Source organism: Peromyscus leucopus, chromosome 9 (genome assembly GCF_004664715.2).
Source record: "Peromyscus leucopus breed LL Stock chromosome 9, UCI_PerLeu_2.1, whole genome shotgun sequence".
Classification (NCBI taxonomy): domain Eukaryota; kingdom Metazoa; phylum Chordata; class Mammalia; order Rodentia; family Cricetidae; genus Peromyscus; species Peromyscus leucopus.
In genome coordinates, this window is record NC_051070.1 from 1,697,003 (window position 1) to 1,723,532 (window position 26,530).

General features: G+C 41.1%; 1 protein-coding gene across 1 annotated transcript in view; it reads right to left on the reverse strand.

The window, feature by feature from the left end:
* Positions 1 to 26,530, reverse strand: part of Pcca (propionyl-CoA carboxylase subunit alpha) — a 359,306-nt gene that overhangs the window by 184,754 nt on the left and 148,022 nt on the right. Inside the window, exons 12-14 of the mRNA XM_028868277.2 lie at positions 25,213 to 25,363; positions 1,264 to 1,407; positions 141 to 215 (exon numbers count right to left, since the gene is read on the reverse strand). Coding sequence (XP_028724110.1) covers positions 141 to 215; positions 1,264 to 1,407; positions 25,213 to 25,363 — 370 coding nt within the window. The remainder of the gene's footprint in view (positions 1 to 140; positions 216 to 1,263; positions 1,408 to 25,212; positions 25,364 to 26,530) is intronic.

Genomic DNA, 26,530 nt, shown 5'->3' on the forward strand with positions numbered 1-26,530 from the left:
TTTTTTAACACAAAAACTGACTCCCCATGAATTTCCCTGTCCCTCAATTTACACCCTTTGGTGTTGACATGCTCTAACATAAAAGTGTGGCATAAATCAAGGTCTGAGCCCCTCAGCTGGTATCACAGTTAATGACTTACACCAGGTAGATGTATCGGCTCTTGGTACTGAGACAGTCTCCCAACAGACGGTAAACCGAAAGACTTGTAGGGGTCCTGGAGGTTCAAAGGAAAGGAAGCATAGTCTTTGAAACATAAACCAGCACAAGGAAGGTTAACTACAATGAAGAGTATTTATAGGTCTATTTTTAACATATAGTATTTACCAATCCACAGATTCCAGAGTATGAATGTCTCATCCTCTAGACAACTTCCAAGTATATTTAAAACTCAAACAGAACTGCAAGCAGAGTTTAGCCTGACCTCTATCATATTTTATTGAAGTTGGTAAAATTCCAACTTTTCCTTAAACTTCTTAGAATGCCTTAGGCAAAAAATAAAATGACCTAGACTCTCCATCAAAATGTAACTCAAGTTCAGAACAACAAATGCAACACACCAAAGAGATTTGTTTTTCTTACTTCTCCAAACAGCTCACATATGGTAAAGTTGAGAAGCTGAGTTCTTCCAGCAAAGACTCAGAAAAAAGCTGCACAGGCTTCCACACATATACATGTTCCACTCATAAACATCATGGAGAACAGAACTGAGGAGTTCGGGGTCACAACTTCACATATGACCAAGAGCAGTAACACCAGGATAAAGCATAGTGCATCTTAAAGACATCACTAACTCACTGCTGTACATTAAAAGATCATTTTTGCATCTAAAAGATACAAATATTTATGTTGCATTCTTCAGTCATCTGAAGAAAGCATCTTCAGGTACTGAATAATCTGATATCTGATTTGTATCAACTGCCAGACTAAGACTTTGGCAAAACCGGTCATTAAAATTATGAATCAAGAGTGCATGCTTTACCAAAAGCTTTGCAATTTAGATCCCTTCCATGGAATCATAAAGGACAAAATCAACAACACTCAGCCAAGGCTCTGCTGCCTCTCAATACATTGCTATCGACTTTCCCACCCAGAAAAACAGGAGCATTACTTGAACTTCATTCTGTTTTTAATTGTTTCAAATTACCTAGTGTTCTGCTTTGACCACAGGTTCTCAAACCCTGACTCCATCTGCAGTTCAGCCACACTGGCTCCTTCCCCTTGGACATAACCACCCTCCTGCCTCCCATCAGAACGCATTTTACCTCAGCATAAACCCGACATTCAATTGCCCAGCCACTGAGAGGAATATCCGCTTGCTTGTGCCTGAGAGGGTAACCCTTAGCAACACGGATCATTTCTTGGACTAAGTCCAGGCCGGTAATGCATTCTGTGACAGGATGCTCAACCTGTAAGGCCAAGACTGCCAGTTAATAGATGAAGAAAGAGGCAAATAAATGGACATCAAAAATGAAAATTCCAAGTTTCAGAGACAAGTGAAGTTAATTCTATTTAACCTTTAGTAATACCTGACTAAAAATTTTCAGTGAAATACATAAGATGAAAGAATAAACACAATTCTCTATAGATGACGGACAGAATAACCCCAAAGCATTTGTAAGCCTTTGTGTTACTTTTCCCTATTTTGATTAATTTGTGGCCCAACCCTTAACAATTTAACTTTGCATTTCCTTTGCTGTAGCTCTCATCATGGCTGACAGTCAGCCCCTTCTGCTACACTTGCCATGGCATGTGTGAGGAGGCTGCTGGTGTTCTCAAACCCTCATCTAGTCTGAGTCGTACCTACTTGCATGCTTTCACTAACCTGTCCTGACAAGCAGCAAGATTAGCGTGATCTTGCATCAGTGCAGCGTGGCAGGAAGCAGCAGATGGAGCCTTCAGGTTGCCTTCCCTCCAGACAGGCTTGGGCAGTGCTTAGCATGCACAATAGCAAAACAGGGTGAGGGAAACCACTCTGCTTTCTCAGCACACTGCTGATAACTACTTCAGCTGATGCTGCCAGGGGAGTGCCTGGCCTTCCACACCAACACATGGGATACATATGTGCAAACACATGCAACTGACATGCAGCCACGTGAACAGAGACACATCATTATAATTTGATTGACTGTTTGCTTACAAATCTTTAAACTTGGGTTAAAATAAAGCCATTTATACCACTGAAAAAGAACATGTAATCTTTCATCTAGAATCTCAAGTCAGTTCTAAAATTTTAAGGAAAGTTTTAGCCATATTTACTACTTTGATACCAATTTTCCCTTGTAAAAATTAAGTTCTAGATATATGTCACAATAATTTCTTTATCATGACATGTCACATTTCATACGTGGACACAGGAAAAGGTCACTGAACAAGCGAATTATCTTCTGGCTTCGACTGCACTAATTGAAGGACAGGGCTTAGTCATTACAATAATCTTGAGGCTTATCATAAGCAGACAAAGCCATGGTCTTAAAAAAAAAAAAGCTTGGTAAAAATAAACAGATGGCATCCATAATTAGCTCTGTGTGTGTTATGAGTTTGTTTACAGTTTCAACAACATTTTAAGACATTTTGACATAATTTTAATGACAAATCATTGCTAAAATAAGCATCTACCCTTTGTAAAATAAATGTGACACTAAATAAAGATCTTATTAGAGAGTTTAATGCATATATATTTTAAATCAAATTATAATTTGGAAGAAACAATATTCTACAAGAAACAAGTGTAAAACCCTTCTGTTAATGCTCAATACCAATTTCACGTGAAAAAGCATCTCAGCATTCTTAACTATTCAAAATGTAAACCTACTATGTGCCAAACCATAGTGTTTACATAACCTTGTTCAAAATAAGTTTTAATTAAGTGAAAGATTCAATTTTCTCTTTGTATGACCAGTAACCCAAAAGTATTATATAATACAGAGAGACTAGACTGAACAGAAGCTAGGAAGTATGGTCAAGTTAGTGAGTGTTAAAACTCTAGGGAGACAGAAATAAATAAAATGAAATATTTACAGGATTTTAGGGAATCTCCCTATGAGCTACTTCACTGATGACAAAAGGAAGCATAGTGACTGCACAGTATGGGAAGGCTGGACGTCCTACTTCCACACAACCTACATCACCAGGAATGGGGCAAAGAGACTCATGACAGGGTACATGGTGCTCACAGAAGCAACCACACTGGTGCAGTCCTCCAAAAGGCCTAGGCTGCATCTACTTATAAGAAAACATGCAAACTCCAAATAAAGAATGTGCTATTTTAAAAAATGGACTACACTTTTTAAAAGGGTGAAGATCATAAATGACCAAAAGACCATGGGATTGTTCCAGATTAAGAGAGATGAGAGAGCTGAATGTGGGAACACAGGCCTGTGATCCCAGCACTTAAGAAGCAGAGGCAGGAAGATCCCAAGTTCAATGCCAGCTTGGGTACACTGGGAGACACAATCTCAAAAAAAAAAAAAAAAAGAAAAGAAAACAGGTAAAAGTTAAAAAAAAAAATTATGTGTAGCATACAACCCTGATCTAGAAATTTTCTCCTACTGTTGCAAGCATCGGTGAGGTCTCTGGTGAAACAGTAAGTCCTAGGCACAGATTGGATAACAGTAATGTGTCAGTACCACCATCCTGATTTGGGGTTCTGTGGTGATGGGAAAAATATCTCATGGTTCTAGGAAATAACATTTAGGAATGGTGGGACATAAGGTCTAAAATTTTACTCAGAAAATTCCTATGGTAAAAAAATATATATGTGACTCTGCACATGAACTTACAGAGAGGGCAAGTGTGATGGGGCCACGTGACAGGAACTCAGCCCTTCCACTTCCCCGTCTTTATTCCAAGTCAGAAATCATTTGGAAATTAAAAAAAAAAAAACACTTAAGTAAACATAAAAGTCACTTTAAAGGCTTTGTATTTTCTTATGATAAAACATGGTTAAAATAGCAATATCTGGCTAGATCAACATGTGTTGCTCATCAGGGAATCATGAAGAGGTTATGACAGCTGCCCATTCATTCTGTTACTCCCTGATCCAAACTTCTCAGAGTTTACTCTAACAGTTGCTAAAACATTTTTAAAACTAGATAACTACATAAGCAGGCCTTCCTTATGAGGAGAAAAACTTGGACAAACTAATTGTACATGTGAGCATGTTAACAGCAAGAGGATCCTGGTATAGATTACAGAGGATTTACTCAGCCACTGTACAGAGAGAGTGATGAGAACAAGAATCCATGTTTCCTGAACAGATGGATATTTGACTCCAAGTGTTTGAGAGCTAGCAATCTCATGGCCCAAAGTATAAAGTCCAGCATTCAAAATCATGAATGGCATGTTGAAATGTGCAAAATTCCTCAATAAGGGAATAAGTCTTCCTCAAGACCCAGCTATACCACTCTTGGGCATATACCCAATGTAGCAGGAATCTTAAAAGTTCTTATTAATAAAATCAAACCCGAGGCCAGTTATTGGGGTCCATGCTGGTAGATCAGAGAGACAGAACAAGCCACAGATAACCTCACCTGGCCAGATCCTCAGCTGGTCTTGTTTCCTCAGACTGGAAGCTTCTGTGTCCTCATCCAGAATGAATCTCAGCTGAACTGTGCTGCTCGAAAGCCTGAAGCTTAACCAGCCACATGCTTAACCAGCCAAATGCTTCTAGTTTCTGGTCCTCACGCCTTATATATCTTTCTGCTTTCTACCACCATTCCCTGGGATTAAAGGCTGGCTTTCTGGGATTAAAGGTGTATGTCACCATGCTTGGCTATTTCCAATGTGGCCTTGAACTCACAGAGATCCAGAGGGATTTCTATCTCTGGAATGCTAGGATTAAAGGTGTGAGTGCCACCATTTTCTAGCCTTTGTATTTAGTGGCTGTCTGTTCTCTGACTCTAGATAAATTTATTAGAGTACACAATATTTTGGGGAACACAATACCACCACAACCCAAGCAATGCTCAATCATACCACAAGGACACATGCTCAACTATGTTCATAGCAGCATTATTCGTAATAGCCAGAACCTGGAAACAACCTAGATGCCCCTTGATTGAAGAATGGATAAAGAAAATGTGGCACGTATACACAATGGAGTACTACTCAGCAGTAAAAAACAATGATATGAAATTTGCAGGCAAATGGATGGAACTAGAAAATATCATCTTGAGTGAGGTAACCCAGACTCAGAAGGACAAACATTGTATGTACTCACTCATAAGTGGATACTAGATGTGAGGGAAGGGATGGCCAGACTGCAACCCACAGCTCCAGAGAGGCTAGCTAACAGGGAAAGACCCTAAGGGGGACACATGGATGACCCTGCAAAGGAGAAGTGGATGAGATCTACATGAGTGGACTGGGTGTAAGGGAGGTGGCAGAGGGCAAGAAGTGGGTGATGAGAACTGAGGGAAATGGGAGTGTCGAGCTGGAACAGGGACAGAGTGGGAGGGCAGGGAGGGAGATACCATGATAGAAGAAGACATCATGGGAATAGGAAGAGGAAGGGTGCTGGGGAGGCTCTCAGGAATCCACAAGGATGACCCCACCTTGGTCTGCTGTCAGTGGTCCAGAGGGTGCCTGGACTGGTCTACTCTGGTGACCGGTCTAGCGAATAACCTAGCTGTCATCATAAAGCCTTTGTCCAGTGACTGATGGAGGCAGATGCAGAGATCCACAGCCAGGCACCAAGCTGAGCTCCAGGAATCCAATTGATGAGAGAGAGAGAGAGAGAGGAGGGATTCTGCAGGTGGGGGATGTTGAGATCATGATGGGAGGAGATGCAGAGATGACCGGCCACACTAGTGGAAGCCCATAAACTGTGGACTGGTGGCTGTGGAGCCTCCATGGGACTGGACTAGACCCTCTGGATACGGAAGATGGTTGTTTGGCTTGAACTGTTTGGGGGGGACCCAGGCAGGGGGACCGGAATCCATCCCTGGTGCGTGGGCAGGCTTTTGGGAATCCCATGCCTGTGGTGTGATGCCTTGTGCAGCCTTGGTGCAGTGGGAAGGGGCTTGGACCTATTGGAGAAATTATTTTGGCCACTCCACATAGTTAAAAAGATATTTATTTAATGGCGTAACTCACAAATTAAGTAATGGGTAGGTTGCAGGACCTGCCTAGGGTCAGTGTGCCGGGCTCTGCTGACTCCCTATGGGAGACCTTGATTTGGGGGATGTGGGGATGTGGGGTGGCTTGGGAGAGAGGGATGGGGGTGGGAGGAGGGAGATCTGTGGGTGGTATGTGGAGTGAGTAGAAAATTTCTTAATAAAGAAAAATGGGAAGAAAAAAAAAAAGAACACACTTATTCAAAACTCCACCAACATTTCCAAAAGAGATGCCTAAGAAGAGAGGTACAAATATGGTACAAATTTTTAATCTCTAAATAATACCATTTTAAATGAGCATATTTTGCTGATATCTTTAGTAAACATATTAAGCATGAATGGACAGGTATTAGATAGAGATAGCCTGTGAGTCAGCCATGCCTTGGATAGGATATGAATATGAATATCCTAGGGATAGACATGATAGCCCACTAAAACAGGAGGAATTTGTCCTCAAATACATGATAGAGTTTAATCACTGTGCCTGGTGCTATAGGTCTCTGTCTCTTCACTTGCTGCTGTCCCCATCTAGAAGGATAATAATGCCATGTTTTTGGTTCTGCTCTCTAGGTGCAGAAAGACTCTTTGTCTAGAGCAGGATCTAACATGTGCCCATTAAAATTCTGAAGGCCTTCTTCCTGGGAATATGGGGTTTCAAAAAAAAGACCCAAAGCTATTAGACTTTTGATCCACAGGAATGAAGGATAAAAGCACATTGAGGGAGGCCTCAGCACATGACTCCTGCAAACTTACCTTGAAAATAATAGCTACATTCAAGAGAAGCTGCACAAACTTAGGCTCCATCACGGAGTGTTCCTTGTAACCAGAATCTTTAAAGGTCTTATTAATAAATTTTTTAAAAAAAACTGGAGCCAGATTGGGGTGAATGATGAAAGATCAGAGAAGCAGAACAAGCCACAACCAACATCACCTCAACAACTCCTCAGCTAATCCTGTTTCCACAAATCCTCAGACTGAAAGCCTCTGAGTCCTCATCTGAATAGATCTCAGCTGAACTGCTACTAAACAACCTTCTAGTTCATGGTCCTCACGCCTCATATACCTTTCTGCTTCCTGCCATCACTTCCTGGGATTAAAGGCATATGTCTTTACCAAGCAAGACATGAGATCTCAAATCCTGGGACTAACAGTGTGTGCCACCACTGCCTGGCTGTTTCCAGTGTGGCCTTGAACTCACAGAGATCCAGACAGATCTCTGCCTCCCAAGTGATAGGATGAAAGGCGTGTGCCATCACTGTCTGGCCTCTAGTCTAATCTAGTGGCTGTTCCATTCTCTGACCCCAGAAAAGTTTTATTAGGGTACACAATATATTTGGGGACACATTGGGGACCACATATCCTGTTAAGAATAAACAGAGGAAGACAGGACTGCTAAGGGCTGAAGTGTGTCTTCCTCTCACTCTATCTTGAAGTTCTAATCCTTGACACCTCAGAATGAGCTATGTATCAGGAGACAGGGTCTTTAACAACATGACTACCTTAAATGAGGTCATTAGAGTAGGCCCTATTCCACTATGCCTAGGTCCCTTATAAGAAGGCACTGGGCATGGGTACACAGAGCACAATGCAAGGCCATTTGCAGAAAGACAGACATCTACCTGTAAGCCTCCAGAACTGTAAGAAAATGATTGGCAGGCTGAGAAACCTGACAAGAGAGCTGAAGTGGGATATCAAAATATGAGTGGAAATCCAAAACTTGGTGGGGCATGTTGGCACAGGCCTTCAATGCTAGCACTAGTGAGGTAGAGGCAAGAGGATTTCAGTGAGTTTGAGGCCATCCTGGCCTATACAGTGAGTTCCAGGCCAGCTAGGACTACATAGTGATACCTTGTCTCAAAGACTCCAAAGAAGGTTCATAACTCAAAGACAGCAAAATCAAACCCTAACTGTCTGTCTTGACAGACTTGCCCATAGACATCTGTTTAATTTACTCACCAAACACATATACATGCAAAGAAAAAGGGGGGGGGGAGTTATAAGTATTTGTTCAACTATATCTACTGTCAGAAAACACAATTTCTATTGCAATGTAGACAAGAACTAAAACCCAACAGAACTGCTAAATTATCAATGAGAACCATTAAGAATAATTAATGATTCAAACAGTAAACAGAAGGGAAGGCAGAATTAAAAACAGAAGAAAATATTATTTTAGCCCCACCCCCTGGACAGGAAAACAGCCCCCTGTGATACCAGTGAAAACTGGAGACATAAGCCCACCCTGTACTGACTGGAAACAGATGAGGCCCCATTTCCAGACTGGGGAGACCAGGTCCCTAGACCCTAGACCCAGGGGGCACATTCTGTGCTACTCCCCCAAGCCATTGGAGCCCCAGGGACCAGCTAGCTGCCCCTTCCCCTGCCCCTTACCAAGAAAACAGCCCCCTGTGACACCAGTGAAACCAGAGACATAAGCCTACCCTGCACAAATTGTGAAAACAGGTCCTACCCTGCACCTATTGGGAATCCTGAGAGCTCTCTCTCAGGATCAGATCTCCCTGAGGAGGAGCCCACTGGTGCCTATTGGACTAAGATAGGCCCCCTAAGACATAGAACTCATCAAGACCAAGAGCCCAGATTAGACAAAGAGCTCCCATTAGATCAAGAGTGTCATTCAGACCAAAAGAGGCTCCCTCAGACACAGACAGCACTTGCATGGAGTGGAGGAAGACATAGATAGACGCCAATGCAAAAATACAGTCAACAACATAAAGACAAATATGGCACCATCATAACCTAGTGGTGCCACACCAGCAAGACCTGAACATCCCAAAGCAGAAGAAGCAGAAGAAATAGACCTTAAAAATGACTTTAAGAAGATGACAGATTGCCAGGCGGTGGTGGCGCATGCCTTTAATCCCAGCACTTGGGAGGCAGAGCCAGGCGGATCTCTGTGAGTTCGAGGCCAGCCTGGACTACCAAGTGAGTCCCAGGAGAGGCGCAAAGCTACACAGAGAAACCCTGTCTCAAAAAACCAAAAAAAGAAAGAAAGAAAGAAAGAAAGAAAGAAAGAAAGAAAGAAAGAAAGAAAGAAAGAAAGAAAGAAAGAAAGAAAGAAAGAAAGAAAGAAAGAAAGAAAGAAAGAAAGAAACACGACAGAAGACTTTAAAGAGGAAACGAAAATTACCCTTAAAGAATTCACAGAAAAGACAAAAAATTTTAAAAAATCAATAAATCTCTTAAAGAAAGCCAAGAAAAGGCAATTAAACAGATGAATGAAAAAGTCCAAGATTTGAAAACTGAAAAAGAGGCAATAAAGAAGACACAAACTGAAGGAAGGCTGGAAATGGAAAATCTGAGTAAACAAACAGGAACTACAGATGCAAGCATAACCAACAGAATGCAAGAGATGGAAGAGAGTTTTTGGTGTTGAAGATACAATAGAGGAAATAGATTCATCAGCCTATAAGCCAAAAAAGTCATAACACAAAATGTCCAGGAAATTTGGGACACCATGAAAAGACCAAACCTAAGAATAATAGGGATAGAAGAAGGAGAAGAATACCAACTCAAAGGCACAGAAAATATATTCAACAAAATCATAATAAAAAACTTCCCCAACTTAAAGAAAGAAATGCCTATGAAGGTACAAGAAGCTTACAGAACACCAAATAGACTAGACCCAAAAAAAAGACCCCTCACCACATAATAATCAAACCATTAAACATACAGAATAAAGAAAAAAATTAAGAGCTGCAAAGGAAAAAGGCCAAATAACATATAAAGGCAGACCCATCAGAATAACACCTGACTTCTCAATGGAGACTCTGAAAGCCAGAAGGTCCTGGACAGATGTTATGCAGACACTAAGAGACCATGGATGCCAACCCAGACTATTATACCCAGCAAAACTCTCAATCACCATAGATGGAGTAAACAAAATATTCCATGATAAAACCAGATTTAAACAATACCTATCCACAACTCCAGCCCTACAGAAAGCACTAGAAGGAAAAATCCAATATAAGGAAGTTAGATACACCCATGAAAATACAGGCAATAGATAATTCCACACCAACAAATACCAAAGAAAAGAAACACACAACACTACCAACAAAAAAATAACAGGAATTAACAATCACTGGTCATTAATATCCATTAATATCAATGGTCTCAATTTGCCTATAAAAAGACACAGGCTGACAGAACAGATATGAAAAAAGGTTCCATCCTTCTGCTGCATACAAGAAACACACCTCAACTTTAAAGACAGACGCTACCTCAGAGAAAAAGGCAGGGAAAAGACTTTCCAATCAAATGGACTTAAGAAGCAAGCTGGTGTACTATCCTAATATCTAATAAAATAGACTTCAAACTAAAATCAATCGAAAGACATTGGGAAGGACATTACATACTTATCACATGGAAAATCCACCAAGATGAAGTCTCAGTTCTGAACATTTATGCCCCTAATATAAGGTCACCCACATTTGTAAAAGAAACATTACTAAAGCTTAAATCACACACCAAACCCCACACATTAGTAGTGGGAGATTTCAACACCCCACTCTCACCATTGGATAGATCTGCCAGACTGAAACTTAACGGAGAAATAAGAGACCTAACAGAAGTTATGACTCGAATGGACTTAACAGATATCTACAGAACATTCCACCCTAATATAAAAGAATATACCTTCTTCTCAGCACCCCATGGAACCGTCTCTAAAATTGACTACATGCTCGGTCACAAAGCAAATCTCAACAGATACAAAAAAATTGGAATAACCTCCTGTATTTTATCAGACCACCATGGCTTAAAGTTAGATTTCAACAACAAAATTTACAGAAAGCCTACAATCTCATGGAAACTGAACAATGCCAAAATGAATCACCAATGGGTCAAGGAAGAAATAAAGAAAGAAATTAAAGATTTCCTAAAATTCAATGAAAATGAAAGTACAACATACCCAAACTTATGGGACACTATGAAAGCAGTGATAGGAGGAAAATTCATAGCACGAAATACCCACATAAAGAAGATGGAGAAATCTCACACTAGTGATTTAACAGCACACCTGAAGGCTCTAGAACAAAAAGAAGCAAACTCACCCAGGAGGAAATGATGCTAAGAAATAATCAAATTGAGGGCTGAAATCAATGAAACAAAGAGAACAATACAAAGAATCAATAAAACAAAAAGTTGGTTCTTTGAAAAAAAATCAACAAGATAGACAAGCCCTTATCCAAATTAACCAAGAGGCAGGGAGAGAGCATCCAAATTAACAAAATCAGAAATGAAAAGGGGGACATAACAACAGACAATGAGGAAATCCAGAGAATCATCAGGTCATACTTCAAAAGCCTGTACTCCACAAAATTGGAAAATCTGAAAGAAATGGACAATTTTCTGGATAGGTACCATATACCAAAGTTAAATCGAGAGCAGATAAACTATTCAAATAGGCCAATAACCCCTATGGAAATAGAAACAGTCACCAAAAGTCTCCCAACCAAAAAAAAGCCCAGGACCAGATGGTTTCAGCGCAGAATTCTACCGGAATTTCAAAGAAGAGCTCATTCCAATTCTCTCCAAATTGTTCCACACAATAGAAACAGAAGGAACATTACCAAACTCTTTTTATGAGGCTATAGTTACCACACAAAGATGCAACAAAGAAAGAGAATTACAGACCAATCTCCTTCATGAACATTGATGCAAAAATATTCAATAAAATATTGGCAAACTGAATCCAAGAACACATCAAAAAATTATCCACCATGATCAAGTAGGCTTCATCCCAGGGATGCAAGGATAGTTCAACATACAAAAATCTGTCAATGTAATACACCATATAAACAAACTGAAAGAAAAAAATCACATGATCATCTCATTAGATGCTGAAAAAGCCTTTGACAAAATCCAACACCCCTTCATGATAAAGGTCCTAGAGAGATCAGGAATACAAGGAACATACTTAAACATAATAAAGACAATTTACAGCAAGCCGACAGCCAACATCGAAATAAATGTGTAGAGAAACTCAAAGTGATTCCACTTAAATCAGGAACAAGACAAGGCAAATCAAAATGACTCTGAGATACCATCTTACACCCGTCAGAATGGCTAAGATGAAAAACACTGAAGACAGCTTCCACTGGAGAGGATGTAGAGCAAGGGGAACACTCCTCCACTCTGGGTGGGAATGCAAAATTGTACAGCCACTTTGGAAATGAGTATGGTAGTTTCTCAGAAAATTGGAGGAATCAATCTTACTCAAGACCCAGCCATACCACTCTTGAACATATACTCAAGGAATGCTCAATCATACCACAAGGATACATGCTCAAATATGTTCATAGCAGCATTGTTTGTAATAGCCAGAACCTGGAAACAACCCAGATGCCCCTCAACTGAAGAATGGATAAAGAAAATGTGGTACATATACACAATGGAGTACTACTCAGCAGAGAAAAACAATGACATCATGAGGTTTGCAGGCAAATGGGTAGAACTAGAAAATATCATCCTGCGTGAGGTAACCCAGACTCAGAAGGACAAACATGGTATGTGCTCGCTCATAAGTGGATACTAAACATAAAGCAAAGGATAACCAGACTGCACCCCACAGCTCCAGGAAGGTAGCTAGTAACAAGGACTATAGGAAGGACGCATGGATCACCCAGCGATGGAGAATGGATGAGATCTACATGAGCAAACTAGGGGTGAGGAGGGGTAATGGAGGGCAAGGGACGGGGGATGAGAGCTTAGAGGAGCGGGAGGTTTGAGATGGAACAGGAACAGAGTGGGAGGTTTCAGCTAGAATGGGAACTGAGTGAGAGAGCAAGAAAAGAGATACCATGATAAATGAAGACACCATGGGAATAGGGAAAAGCTAGGGAGGTTCCCAAAAATCCACAAGGATGACTCCACCATAGACTACTGAGGGTGCCTGAGCTGGCCTACTCTGATGATCAGATGGCTGAATACCCTAACTGTCATTATAGAACCCTCATCCAGTGACTGATGGAAGCAGATGCAGAGATCCGCAGCATGGTCCCAGGCAGAGCTCCAAGAGTCCGATTGATGAGAGAGAGGAGGGATTCTATGAGCAAGAGATATCAAGACCATGACTGGAAAAAGCACAGAGACAACTAGCCAAACTAGTGGAATGCATGAACTGTGGACCAATAGCTGAGGAGCCTCCATGGTACTAGACTGGGCCCTCTGGATAAGCAAGACAGTTGTTTAGCTTGAACTGTATAGGGGGCCCCCAGGCAGTGGGATTGGGACCTGTCCTTAGTGTATGAGGTAGCTTTTTAGAGCCCAGTGCCTATGGTGAGACACATTGTGAAGCCTTGGTGCAGGGAGGAGGGGTTTGGACCTGCCTCAACTGAATGTACCAGGCTCTGCTGACTCCCCATGGGAGACCTTGCCTTAGAGGAGGTGGAAATGGGGGATGGGGGGGGGGGGGGAGGCTGGGGAGTGGGAGGAGGGAGGACAGGGGAATCTGTGGTTGATATGTAAAATGAATAGAAAAATCTCTTAATAAAAAAATTTATTTAAAAAAAGAAAAGAAAATACATATATTACTTTAAAAGAGAAAAATTGTGACATCAATAATTAATGAGGACTACCTTTTCACATTGCAAGCATGTCAGATTGCATCAACTGACATGTGTGCATAAGTGTGTACATGTGTGTACAAGTGCATGCATATTTAGGTAGGTGTTTATAAGAGTGTGAGTGAATGGATATGCATATGTGTGTCAAAGACTCTCAGATGTTGCTCCTTGGGCACCATTCACCTTTTGAGACTGGGTCTCTCACTGGCCTGAAACTCACCATGTAGGCGAAGCTGGCTAGTCAGCAAGTCCAAGAGGCCCGCCTGTCTCTGCCTCCCCTTGCGGGGACAATGAGCTCATGGAATACTACTATGCCTCATTTTTTCTTCTGAGTTCTAGGGATTGAACCCAGGTCTTATTGTATGAACTGAGCCATGTCTCCAACAATAGATGCATTATTCAAAAGTAGTTTTTAAACTTAGAAAGCAACTAGAAGAAAGATAAAGCAACATCTGAAGGAGATGGACTGGAGGGTAAATCAGTTTGCACAAGGTTAAGGACCTGAGTCCAGATCCCCCCAAAAAACATAAAAGCCAGACAGGTGAGGCAACTGTTGGTCATCCTACCACTCAGAAGGCAGAGGCAGGGTTCCATAACAAGCTGGCTAGCTAGCTAGACCAGCCAAAACCTGCATGCTCAAAGTCCAGCAAGAGACTCTGCCTCAATAAGGTGGATATTGATTGAAGGAATCACCTGATGTCAATTTCAGTTCCTCACATGCACACAAATATACGTGTGCATGCAAAAATACTCCTGCACATGCTACAGACACACACATGTGTAAATAAAAAAGCAGCAGCCTTATAAAAGATCTTCAAAATAGAAGATATAATATGATCCAAGATGGAATTTAATATCAAAACCTTCTAAACAAAACAGTTAAAAGGCACAGTGCAGTAGTATGTTGTTAAAAGGCACAGTGCAGTAGTCATGAGAAATTACATAACATCTGGTACTTACACTAGAATACTTTAGGCAAGAAGGCATTTGGCAACCACTGGAAGAGCAAGCTTGAGCTGTGCTGCAGCAGTCCATGGCTCTCTCACTCTTACTAATCTCTGCCTCCCGCAGGGGCCAGAGAGATGGCTCACCAGTTAGTGCACTTACTGCTCTTCCAGAGGATGCAGTTTCAGCTCCCAGCACCCACAGGGCAGCCAGCTCACAACTGTCTGTAACTCCAGGTTCAGGGGATCCAACACCCTTTTCTGACCTCTGAGGGGCTACAGCATGTAGCACAAATCTTAAAAGGTCTTATTAATAAAATCAAACCTGGAGCCAGGTATTGGAGAGAATGCTGAAAGATCAGAGAAGCAGAACAGGCCACAGCTACCTCACCTTGCCAATTCCTCAGCTGATCCTGTTTCCTCAAACTGGAAGCCTGCCTCGTCCAAATGCATCTCAGGGTGGGAGGTCACTCAGTTAGGGTTACTGGGACTTATCTTCCAGTCCTCATTCAAATGCATCTCAGCTGAACTGTGCTGCTCAAAAGCCTAAAAGCTTAACCAGGCTATAGTTCCTCGTCCTCACGCCTTAAATACCTTTCTGCCTCCACAGCACATGTGTGGTACACAGACATACACTCAGGCATTCACACACACACACACACACACACACACACGAAATAAAATAAATATTGAAAAAGAGAAAATTATCAGAAAGAAATGACTAAGGTTCAGACATGACAGAATGAAGGAGGAAGGAAAGAAAGAGGAAAAGGAAAGAGAGAAAACAGGGAAAGAAATAGGGCAGGTAATACAGATACAATTTGATGCAAGATGCAAGAATTTTTGTTTCAGAGGGCATCACTGATGTAAAATATTTTGATTCCAATTGAAATTTTGATTCAGAATGATGTTTAATTTGATTCAGAAAGGATACATGAAGTTGTTCACAATATAACAACAAATTTAACAGAGCTGATTTTTCATAGTAGATGTTGGTTCCTAGACTAACAGACTGTCAGAACAGTTCCCATACACCCTTCTCCCACCTCCATGCAGCTTTCCCAGACTATAAGCATGTAGCATTAGCGTGGAAACTTGTGACAATTTATGAGTCAACAACAATACGCTGTAATTAAATCCCACAGTTTACATCAGGGCTCACTCTTGGAGCCATGCATTCCACGGTAGCTGGCAAATGTGTAACTGTATGTCTCTGCCATGGCAGCATCAATATTTCCAATTCAGAAGTCTACACTCAAAACACCATAGGAAAAACATCATTACCAAAAGCAACTTGGGAAGAAAAGTGTTTATTTGGCTTATGCTTCCAAATCATTGTTCATCACAGAAGGAAGTCAGGCCAGAAACTCAAATAGGGCAGGAACCCTGGAGGCAGGAGCTGATGCAGAAGTCATGGAGGGCTGCTACTGACTGGTTTGTTCCTTGAGGCTTGCTCAGTCTACTTACTTATAGAATGCAGGACCACCAGCCTAGAGGCCCTCACACATCAATCATGTATCCAAAAAGAATTACCATAAGTATCCATAAGACAACCAAGTAGAGGCATCTTCTCAATTGAGGTTCCTTCTTCCTAAATGATTCCAGTTTGTGTCAAGTTGATAAAGCAGCCACCACATTGCCCAAAGTTTCAGTCCCCTCTAAATCCCCTGCTCCACCGTCACACACATCACACTCTCACCACTGCACAGCACATTAGTTTAAAAAGCCTTTCCTCCTCTCTGTTTTCTTTTGTATGTTTTAATAGTTACTCAGGGGGTTATATTGGGTCAAAAAGAAGCAACATGCTAATTGATTTCAAACCCCAAACTTCTATAACAAGGTAAAATGTTCTTAACCTGTAAGGGTAGCCTTTTCTATTGCCCACTTGAATAGTTAACAAGAAAAAAGTACCCATAGGTATGATAAAGTATGAATTCTTGATCATTGGTGAATAAAAACAAAGGGCTCACTGATGGTGAACTGTGGTTAAGATGTTGGTGCTGAGTGATATGAAGTTTATGACCCCTGCAAAAAGACCACTGACTCAATCTAATTATAACTAAAATATTTATTGATTAGGTACTAACAGAACAATAGCCTTTGTGCTGAATCTCAGGCATGTCAGGAAGGAGAGGCATGGGAAAGGTTTCTTAAAGAGGAAAAAAAAACACAAGGCATTCAATATCTATGTAAGCAAGGAAAACCTGGTCTGTTCTGCCAAATTAAATGGTTAAGGCAACTCAAAACAATCTTTGGGTATGTGCATAAGCAAGTTACAGAAGCCAAAACAGCAGTTCGTCATATCATAACAAGTAGATGGTCATGGCTATACATTTTAGGGTGGGAGGTCACTGAGTTAGGGTTACTGGGACTTATCTTCCAGGACTAGAGAAGAGACAGATGACTAGTGGGTACCAAGATGAACACCTGGCATAAAATGGAGTTTCTTTACCCATTACACTGAGCATCCAAGATAAAATACCAATATGCAAACCAGGAGAGCCATGCCTACAGATAAGAAAACAAATGGTGGGCTAATGAGAACAACAGTAAAAACAGCAAAAGTGAAGAGTTAGGGAAAAGATAGTCAATTCCGATTAAGTTTTATTAAAGGAAAACAATACAGTATTTCAAATTAGAAAATAAAAACCGATAGCAAAATGTTTTTCATAATCATTTTTCTTACAAATTATATCTGGTAAATTATAAATATTTTTCCTATATTTTGGCAACATCATTATTTTAATTTCTTTTATTAATCTAATAAACTAAATTTTAAACATGTAAAAATAAAAGCATAGTTCTCCTGGATACTGAACTATCTCCAAGACATTAGAGCACTAGCCCCCAAACAAGCAGAAAGGTTTTCTAAAGTAACAGGTATGTGATATAGTTGAATCAATTGAGTGTCTTAAAACTTATTCCAGAGAGACTCCATTATGAAATATAAAATGAGTTCTAGAAGAAAACATGGAGGGTAGAGCTTGGTTTATCATAGAATAGGGGCAACCCAAACCGTCCCAGTGACACAAATTACATCAGAGAGAAGGTTTTAAAGCGTAACCTCTTAAAAACAAAACTTTGATCAGAAAAAAACAAAGTCAAGAAGACAGGCAACAGACGAAGGGGAAATGCCTGTGACTGGTGATGAGGCTTTTATGCCCATGCTGGGGATCAAGTGGCTTCTGACTCAGGTGAGGAAGAGCCACCTGCTCACAGAACATCAGAGCCCAGGCGCCAACTTCATGTAGCAAGGGCTGGTAGGATGCACAGGCAGAGAGGCTTGTACCACACAATAGAAGCCACCAGGTATTAAATTCAGGCCTTATGCAAGAGTTATGGGCATATCTGACCTTCTCAGCCACAGGGAGGATGGAGGGATAGGGAGCAGGGAGAGAGAAAGAGAGGAGATCATGCAAACTTTGCTCAGTGTCAAAGGATCTAAGGACATGCAGGATAGTCTACCATCAGCTGACCATATTGAGAACAAATCTGACCCAAGAATCCACGCCTCAACGTGGTGACCCTCAGTGGCATCTCTAGAAAAACAAAATTTGTCAGTTCAAATGTCACCCTTAGGAACATCCACCAAGTGAAAACGCTGCTCACATTCTGTTACCAGACAACACATGTGGCTTAAAGCTGGGAAAGTGACCGGCCTGTCAGGAAATTTCAAAAGAAAGGAACAAAGCAAATCACAGCCCTCTCTGCTCAAGCTGATACACTAATTAAAGAAAAAACAGATCCCAGGAACTGCAGAATTTGGTGTGTGCTTTAAGCATTAGATCTCATCTTAGAATTAGAAAGAGAAAATATACTGTTTTAAAAAAAATGTAAGGGGTTAAGAACATTTCCTGCTCTTGGAGTTCAATTCCCAGCACATCAAGTGGCTCACAACCACCTGTAACTTCAGCTCCAAGGGATTTCATGCCTTTGTCCTCTACGGGCACATGCGTGTATACACACACACAAACATACACACACACACACACACACACACACACACACACACTTTAAAATAACGAAAGTAAATTTATTAAAAAGAGAAGAAAAGTTTCTATCAAAACAAGAATATTTTAAAGCAGAGATGGTGGCACATACATATAACCTCCCAGCATTCAGGAGGCAGGGGCAGGAGGATCACAGCAAGTTTAAAGGCATCTTGACCTGCAACAAGTTCCAGGCCTCCCAAGATTACATAAGCATAAAGGGAACATGCAAGAAAGGCCTCCTCAATATTGTGAGAAGTTCAAGATTTGTTCTTCATGACTCTGTCCTATTTACTATCAAGCACCCTCTACACACAAACACATGCTAAGAAGGCAAAACTCATTTATTCTTGCTAACTGGCAGGGTCACAGTCATGGCAAATAAATCCAAGAAAAGAAATGTAAATAAATATTAACTGGGAGTGAACTGTATCAAAGGGTGATGTTAAATAGCACAGGATTCAGTACTGTCAGAACTAACACAATGAAATTTTCTACCAATTTGACTCCCCATCTCCAGCTCCCTGAACCCCGAAAGCAATTTTGTAATGCTTGAGGTGATAGAATTTCCTGGCAAGCTATCCATGATAAGAGCAGACAGGCACTGAGGTACTCCAACGATTTCAACCAACTGCAGAGAGTTGCCTGATGTAGAAAACTGTGAGGCAAGTTTTAAAAACAATGGGCTAAAACAAGTGAGCCAGAAACAGATGAGGTAACAAAGAAAACCACAAGAGCCAGGTGTGGCAATACACGTAGCTGGCTACTAGGGAGGTTAAGGCAAGAGTATCATTAGAGACCAGGAGTTTAAGGCCAGTCCAGGAAACATAGCAAGACCTTGTCTCAGGGAGTAGGGGACACAGTTACAAATTGCCCTATAAAAGACATTGGCTGTTAATTTCATAGATGAAAACATGTACTTAACCCAACAATCTTGTCTTTGTGGAACAAAACACAAATGTTCTCTCATCACAAATTTCTTTCTAGATTCCTTTGCAAGCAACTATTCTCACCATGGCATAATGAAGTCCCCATCTTAATAAAAAACATGATTTCCTAGCTCATCATCTAATTAGATTCACTTTATTAGAAAACTATTACTGTAATAAAAAAATCAAATTCATATCCAAAAGGCAAAATTGTAAGGATATTCACACAGAGAGAATATGAGCTAAGAAATACAATTTCAAAAGGAGTATCCAACTACTGTCAATAATAAATGCTACAGATGTTTAGGATACTGGCCTCAAAATACAGCTAAGTACATGACTTCTGCTGAAAATCAATCTGTTATTTGACAGATAGATTTTCACTCTACTAGCAATTTTTTCATATTTCTCTCAAAGATTAAGACTTTGGTGATAACACTCATGGGACTAGTTAGTATTTGATGTGCATGCGCATCTGCCAAGTCCCTTGCAGCTGAGGCTCATCCTGTGACTGGTGAGGTTCTCCGTGTCAGGGAAGCACTGCCATGTGTCATTTAGAAAAAAAAGATAAGGCGGTGGCAAGGCACAGGCCACACTTAGGGGACAAGACAGGCAGGGGTGAGTCAGGGCACACACTCACATGTATATAATATACTTCTTAAAGCCATCAGCTTGGAACCTGTACTTGTAGTTACTTGGGATTAGGTAACAAGAGAGGATGTTCTTAAGAACATCAAAGAGGCCAGGAAGAGGGGGCGCACGCCTTTAATCCCAGCACTGGGGAGGCAGAGGCAGTAGGATCTCTGTGAGTTCCAGGACAGCCTGGTCTACAAAGCAAGTTCCAGGACAGCCAATGAGAAACCCTGTCTCAAAAACAAAACAAAACAAAACAAAAAAAAAAAAATCAAAGAGTAAGACTACAAGAAAGAAGTTATCAGCCAAAACCCAACAGACGAGCATGCAGGGATATAAGCACAGCATCTGGTGCCATGTTTGTTCTACAGGCATGTGCACTCCAGGTGCAAAGTAACACTAGGGATGTAGTTTACTCCTTTAGTAGTACTGAGCAATTTAAAAATACAGCCATACAGTGGTACCAGCTCCTGGGCTCATTGCATGAGTTAGCTGTTTGAAACCTGGGACTTATGCAGGGACACTTGGCTCAATCTGGGAGGAGGGGACTGGACCTGCCTGGACTGAGTCTATCAGGTCCATCCCAGTCCTCGGGGGAGACCTTGATCTGGAGGAGGTGGGAATGAGGGGTGGGCTGGGGGGAAGGGGAGGGAGGCAGGAAGGGAGAGAACAAGGGAATCTGTGGCTATTATGTAGAACTGAATAGTATTGTAAAATAAATTTAAAAAAAAAGAAAAGAAAAAAATTAAAGCTAGCTTTGGAGGTGGAAAAAAAAAAGAAAAATACAGCCATAAAGGTGAAAGATCATCCCAAGAGAGGACATAGAGAAACCTCCTCCATGGGGTGGGGAGGCCATGAAGGAGCACACCCTCAAGGTCAGAGTGATGAACAAGAGAATCAGCCCCTGGCTGGACTGCAGATGGGTTCAGTACCCCTCCGAAGCCCAAGTAGCTTCACTTTCAACTGGTTACCCTTAGTGCCACAAAATACTATTACACATGAGCATGCAGCAAAAACAAAACAATGACAAATCTTTGTAAGATCTTTTAAGACTTCAATGAACCACTAAAAAGAATTTACAAAAAAATAATAATAACCAATATACTGGGGGCTGGAGAGATGACTCAGTAGTCAAGAGCATTGTTGCTGTCGCAGAGAATCTAGGTTCAGTTTCTAATACCTACATCATTGCTCACAACCATTGGTAACTCCAGTTGCAGGCATGTACATAGTGCACCTACCTGAATGCATGTACAACATTCATATACATAAAATTAAATAAATAAATATTTAAATAAGCAGCATGCAGTCAGAGATTTAAAAAAAAGGCATACGAGCCTCTACACAGCACGTGAACAGCATCAACAAGCAGAGTGCACAGTCACAGGGTTTCAAAAATGGAAACTGTGTCACACATACCATAAGACAACTAAGCTGACTGTGTTTAAAAAAAAAATGTTGAATAAGAGATGAGAAAAGAGAGGAAGCACTGAACTGCATTTTTAAAGAATCAAATCTTGATGTGTAAACAACAGAAACATAAACTAGCGGGTGAATGATGCATTCAGTACAGCACGAGAAAGCAGACGGCAGGCCAAGGGGCTCTGTGCGAGATGACAATTATCAAAGACAGGATAGGGATGAAATGCCCTCAATTAAATGTTCAGAAGGAAGAGATTAGGCCAGAAATAGCAATAGAGATTTTTCAAAAACTGTTGTGAGGCATTAAGCCGCAGACTCAGGAAGTCCTATGAATTCCATGTACATATATATGTATACGTGCACTGAAGAAAAAGAAGAAAATAATCAATTGTTTAAAATTTTTACTTTTAATTTTTTAAGCAGTATTAGCAAGATGGCCCAGCAGGTAAGAGTGTCTGCCTTGTGTCTTAGCTAGGATTTACTATTGCTGTGAGGAGGTTGAGGGGGCTCTATCTGTCTCCTAATAGTGTCACTCCCTATGAGGTTATGGGGTTATGGGGGCCAATTACATTCAAAGTTCACACCTTGCAAGCCTGGTGACCTGACTTGGACAAATCAAAGCTGTCTGTTGTGGGACAGAGTTTCTAACAAAAGCTTAGAGGTACACACAGCTTTCAAACCACAGTAGAAATAAAGTTAAATACTAAGCATTGGAAATCCAAGAAGAGAAAAACTATGGGGGTAAGAAAAACAGAAACATTTAAACAGACTAAATTTAAGTCCAAATATATCAAAAACAAGTCCAGCTATATGGAGCAGGGCCAGAAGTTCACTTGAGGCTGGAGTTCAAGGCCAATCTGTTTAAAAAAAAAAAAAAAAGGTGGTACAAATACCTAAGAGTTCATAATGCTGTCTAGGCCTAGACAAAATGATAGAATTTGCCTTTAAAAATTATAAACTGCTTATGGAGATGCATGTAAAATGTATTCAGAGACAGATCAAGAGTGAAAGAATAAAGAAAGATAAATTGTGCAAAAAGAGCTCTTGAGAAAACCACCCTGAATTCAGACCCTTAGCTCCCCGTCACTAGGGAAGGACAGAACTGTAGCAAGAATCTTAGGGAATCTTATTGATAAAACAAACCTAGAGCTGGGTATCAGGGTGAGTGCTGGAAGATCAGAGAATCAGAACAAGCCACAGACACCTCACCTCACCAGTTCCTCAGCTGATCCTGTTTCCTCAGACTGGAAGCCTCTGTGTCCTCATCCCAGTGGCTCTCAGCTGAACTGCTGCTGGAAAGCCAGAAGCTTAACCAGCCAAATGCTTCAGTTCCTGGTCCTCTCGCCTTATATATCTTTCTGTTTTCTGCCATCACTCCCTGGGATTAAAGGCTCACTTCTTGGGATTAAAGGCGTGTGTCACCATGCTTGGCTATTTCCAATGTGGCCTTGAACTCAGAGATCCAGAGGGATCTCTGCCTCTGGAATGCTAGGATTAAAGGCGTGTGCTACCACTGCCTATCCTCTATGTTTAATATTGTGGCTGTTCTGTCTCTGACCCCAGATAAGTTTATTAGGGTGCACAATATTTTGGGGAACACAATTCCACCACACAGAGCCACTAAGAAAACCCACCTCAAGCATCCGACACCACAGGGACCGGTTAAGACCAAGCACAGGAAGCATCTCTCTTGCAATCACTCCCATGTCACAGGAAGGAAGTGCCAAGTGCTGGGGACAGGTATGACCAGGAAGACAGCACACTGAAGCAAATGACAGCTAAAGCTAAGTGTGGAAAGGCAGCAAAGAAAGTGCTTGGCACCCGGTGACAGATAAAGGGCCATCAGAGCAACAGAAACATTCAAGCCCTACTCAACTGCGAGACACACACACACACACACACACACACACACACACACACACACACACAACCATGCCCACTAAAGGCCTAATGGAAGCAGAGTGGACCATGTGATGGCAGGCACAGTATGATTTACATTGTCTCTATTATTAAAGGTGGCATTTCACAATCCAGAACACCCATCCATCCCAGTCTCATGAAACCACAACATATTTTCTGCTTCGGCAGACCAAATGTGTTTTACAAATAGTGCACCAGAGTGAACAGAATTCCCTCCAAATTCATGTCCATCCAGAATCTGTGAATATGACCTTATTTGGAAAGAGTAGTAGCAGATATAATCAAGTTAAGGTTATACTAGAGAGGAAGGAATGACCCCAAAATCTGATGGTATTATCCTTTTAGAAAGAGGGAACTTTGGACACGGGAATACTGAAGGAGAAAGCCAGGTGACAGCTGAGCCAGAGAATAGAGCTGTGCTGTCACAAACCACAGAACAAGGGGCTAACAGATTCTTGCTCAGCTTCAAGATGGAACAGACTCTGCTGACCTGACCTCAGACTCTGGTCCAGTTTATAATTTCACTAAATGAGTAAAATGGGAAACAAATTAAGTATCTACAGAAGCTAAATAGATAAACTATAGACTGGCATTTTTCTCAAAGCAGTGAGTGTCATATGAAGTAACATGAAAACTCCCTGTTTGAACTGCACAAACATCGAAGAATAAATACTGTATGACCCATTAACAAAAGTTAAAAACAAAAAATAGCTAGTAAAACTAGTATGGCAACACAGGACAATGTTCAAGATTCCACCAGAATAGGAAACAGTCCAGCGATGGAGGGAGATGGAACAAGATGGGCAAAAAATGCTGGCAACCTGCACCACTGGACCCAGCTGGTGCTTATATGGTTCTGCTTCATAATAATTCATTCAACAACAGGCTTGTATTCTGTCTACTTTTACACATATATTTCACCATTCAAGTGAAGAGGGGGAAATGAAAGAAAATAAAGCCACATGTTACAGCAGTGGTAACCTCTGAGATCGTAGCTAGAACTCAAGAAGTCACAGATCAGGATGGCCACTGGATTTTTCCTAACTGGGGCAGCGGAGGCAGTTCCCTGGAAACTTGGGTGTCACTGCAATTTGAGGAGTTATTCCCAGAAGTTCACATTATATCCCTTTCCTCCACCTCGCTGGAAGATTTTGTAAGCATGTATCTCTTTCTGTTATAGCATCCAGCTTCTCTGAACAGCACACAAGTCCTGACAAGTATAGCTCATCCTAAAGAGATCAAGCAAACCAAAAGAGATCTCCCACATGAAGTATCAAGTATCAGGAATAATAACTGAGTAGGAGGCGAAACATCAGCCTTTAAGTTTATAGAGTGAGGGGCTGGAGGACCCAGATTTGATTCTTCAGCACCCACATGGCAGCTCACAACCGTCTGTAACTCCAGTCCCAGGGAATCTGACTCCCTCTCCTGGCCTCTCAGGGCATTGCATGCATGTGGTGCACATACACACATACAGGCAAACACTCACACACATAAAATTTTTTCAATTAAGTCAGGGGGCTGCTTAATCTCCTTAGCAGGTGTCTCAGCACAAGTACAGAAAGAAAACATTTAAGTTTATGGCACTGATTTTTAAATTTTATTACAAACCAAAACAAGAAAAAGAATGAGGAGGAGCACAGATCATGGAGAGAAAGAAAACAGGTGTTGTTACCTGGAGTCTTGTGTTCATTTCCAAGAAATAAAAATTCTTCTGGGAGTCCACGAGAAATTCCACAGTTCCAGCAGAGGAATACTGCACAGCTTTAGCCAAAGCCACAGCCTGTTCTCCCATTGCTCGGCGAGTCTCATGATCCAGAAAAATGCTACAAATAGACAAAGCACTCGGAGCAAGGCCTCCAGTACTCTTTTATGGGCTTACATAAAACTGCTACGTAGATCCTTTTGTACCAGTTTAGGAGCTGATCGTGTTTCATAGCACACACTGTGTCATGTATGACATGCTTCACCAATCCAACATCAAATTTTTATGGAACATTTCATCCTTTCACATTTCCCTACAACTTCATTTCTAAAATGAACTAACCAACCTTTACCTAGTAAAACTGAACATATATACTAGGAGTTGCTTCAAGCTAAAAGTAGATGGAAATAACTATGGAAATGGACATATACTATCTCCATTATTCACAGATTCTGTACGTGCAAACTTGCCTACTTACAATAACATATACCCTTAAAATCACAGATGTGTAGCACCTTTATGCACACATGAACAAGCAGAGAGAAGAAAACTGTCAAAAGCTGAGGATAAACAAATATGCTCTGTCTTCCTATTCTAGGACTTATATTTAACCACTGTCATCCCCAAGGAGAGAGAGAAAGAGAAAGGGGGCAATTCACTGCTTGAGAGATCTTTGACTTTCATGCTTAAGTGCTATTGGGCTCCTAAGAGCATGATGGCCATGAAATGTCTCATGGAGGAAGCCTACATGTGAGGTAAGCCTAGAAATAAATATATTGCATTCTTGCACTACTATTAAATAAGGTGCTCTTCAACCTGAACATAGAGAAAACAAGGTTCTACACTGACCAAGTATGTAAGTCATATTTGCATGTTATGTGAAAATGCTATGGCCTGAGGCTCAAGGAGCCCAAACCTGTATTTTCCCTAGGAAAAACAGCTTGGTATTTGCTAATTCAGTGTCCACAATGCCTTTCTGCATCGAATAAACCTCTAATGCCTGTCGTTCTCCACAGGCAGTTCAAGCTAAATGTTTTCAACAAACATTGTAAATGCTTGTTTAAAAATTGTTTAAATGAAGGTAGGTGTGTGTGTGTGTGTGTGTGTGTGTATGTGTGTGTGTGTGTGTGTGTGTGTGTATTTGTTTGATAGAGAGAGAATGTGAAATAACCAGTACTTTTAGATTCTGGTTCTACACAAGAGAACAACATTAACTACATTTCTATTTGCAGGTTGATGCAATCCTTCAATAACATCTGTCAGACATGCTGTATAATATTCATGATGG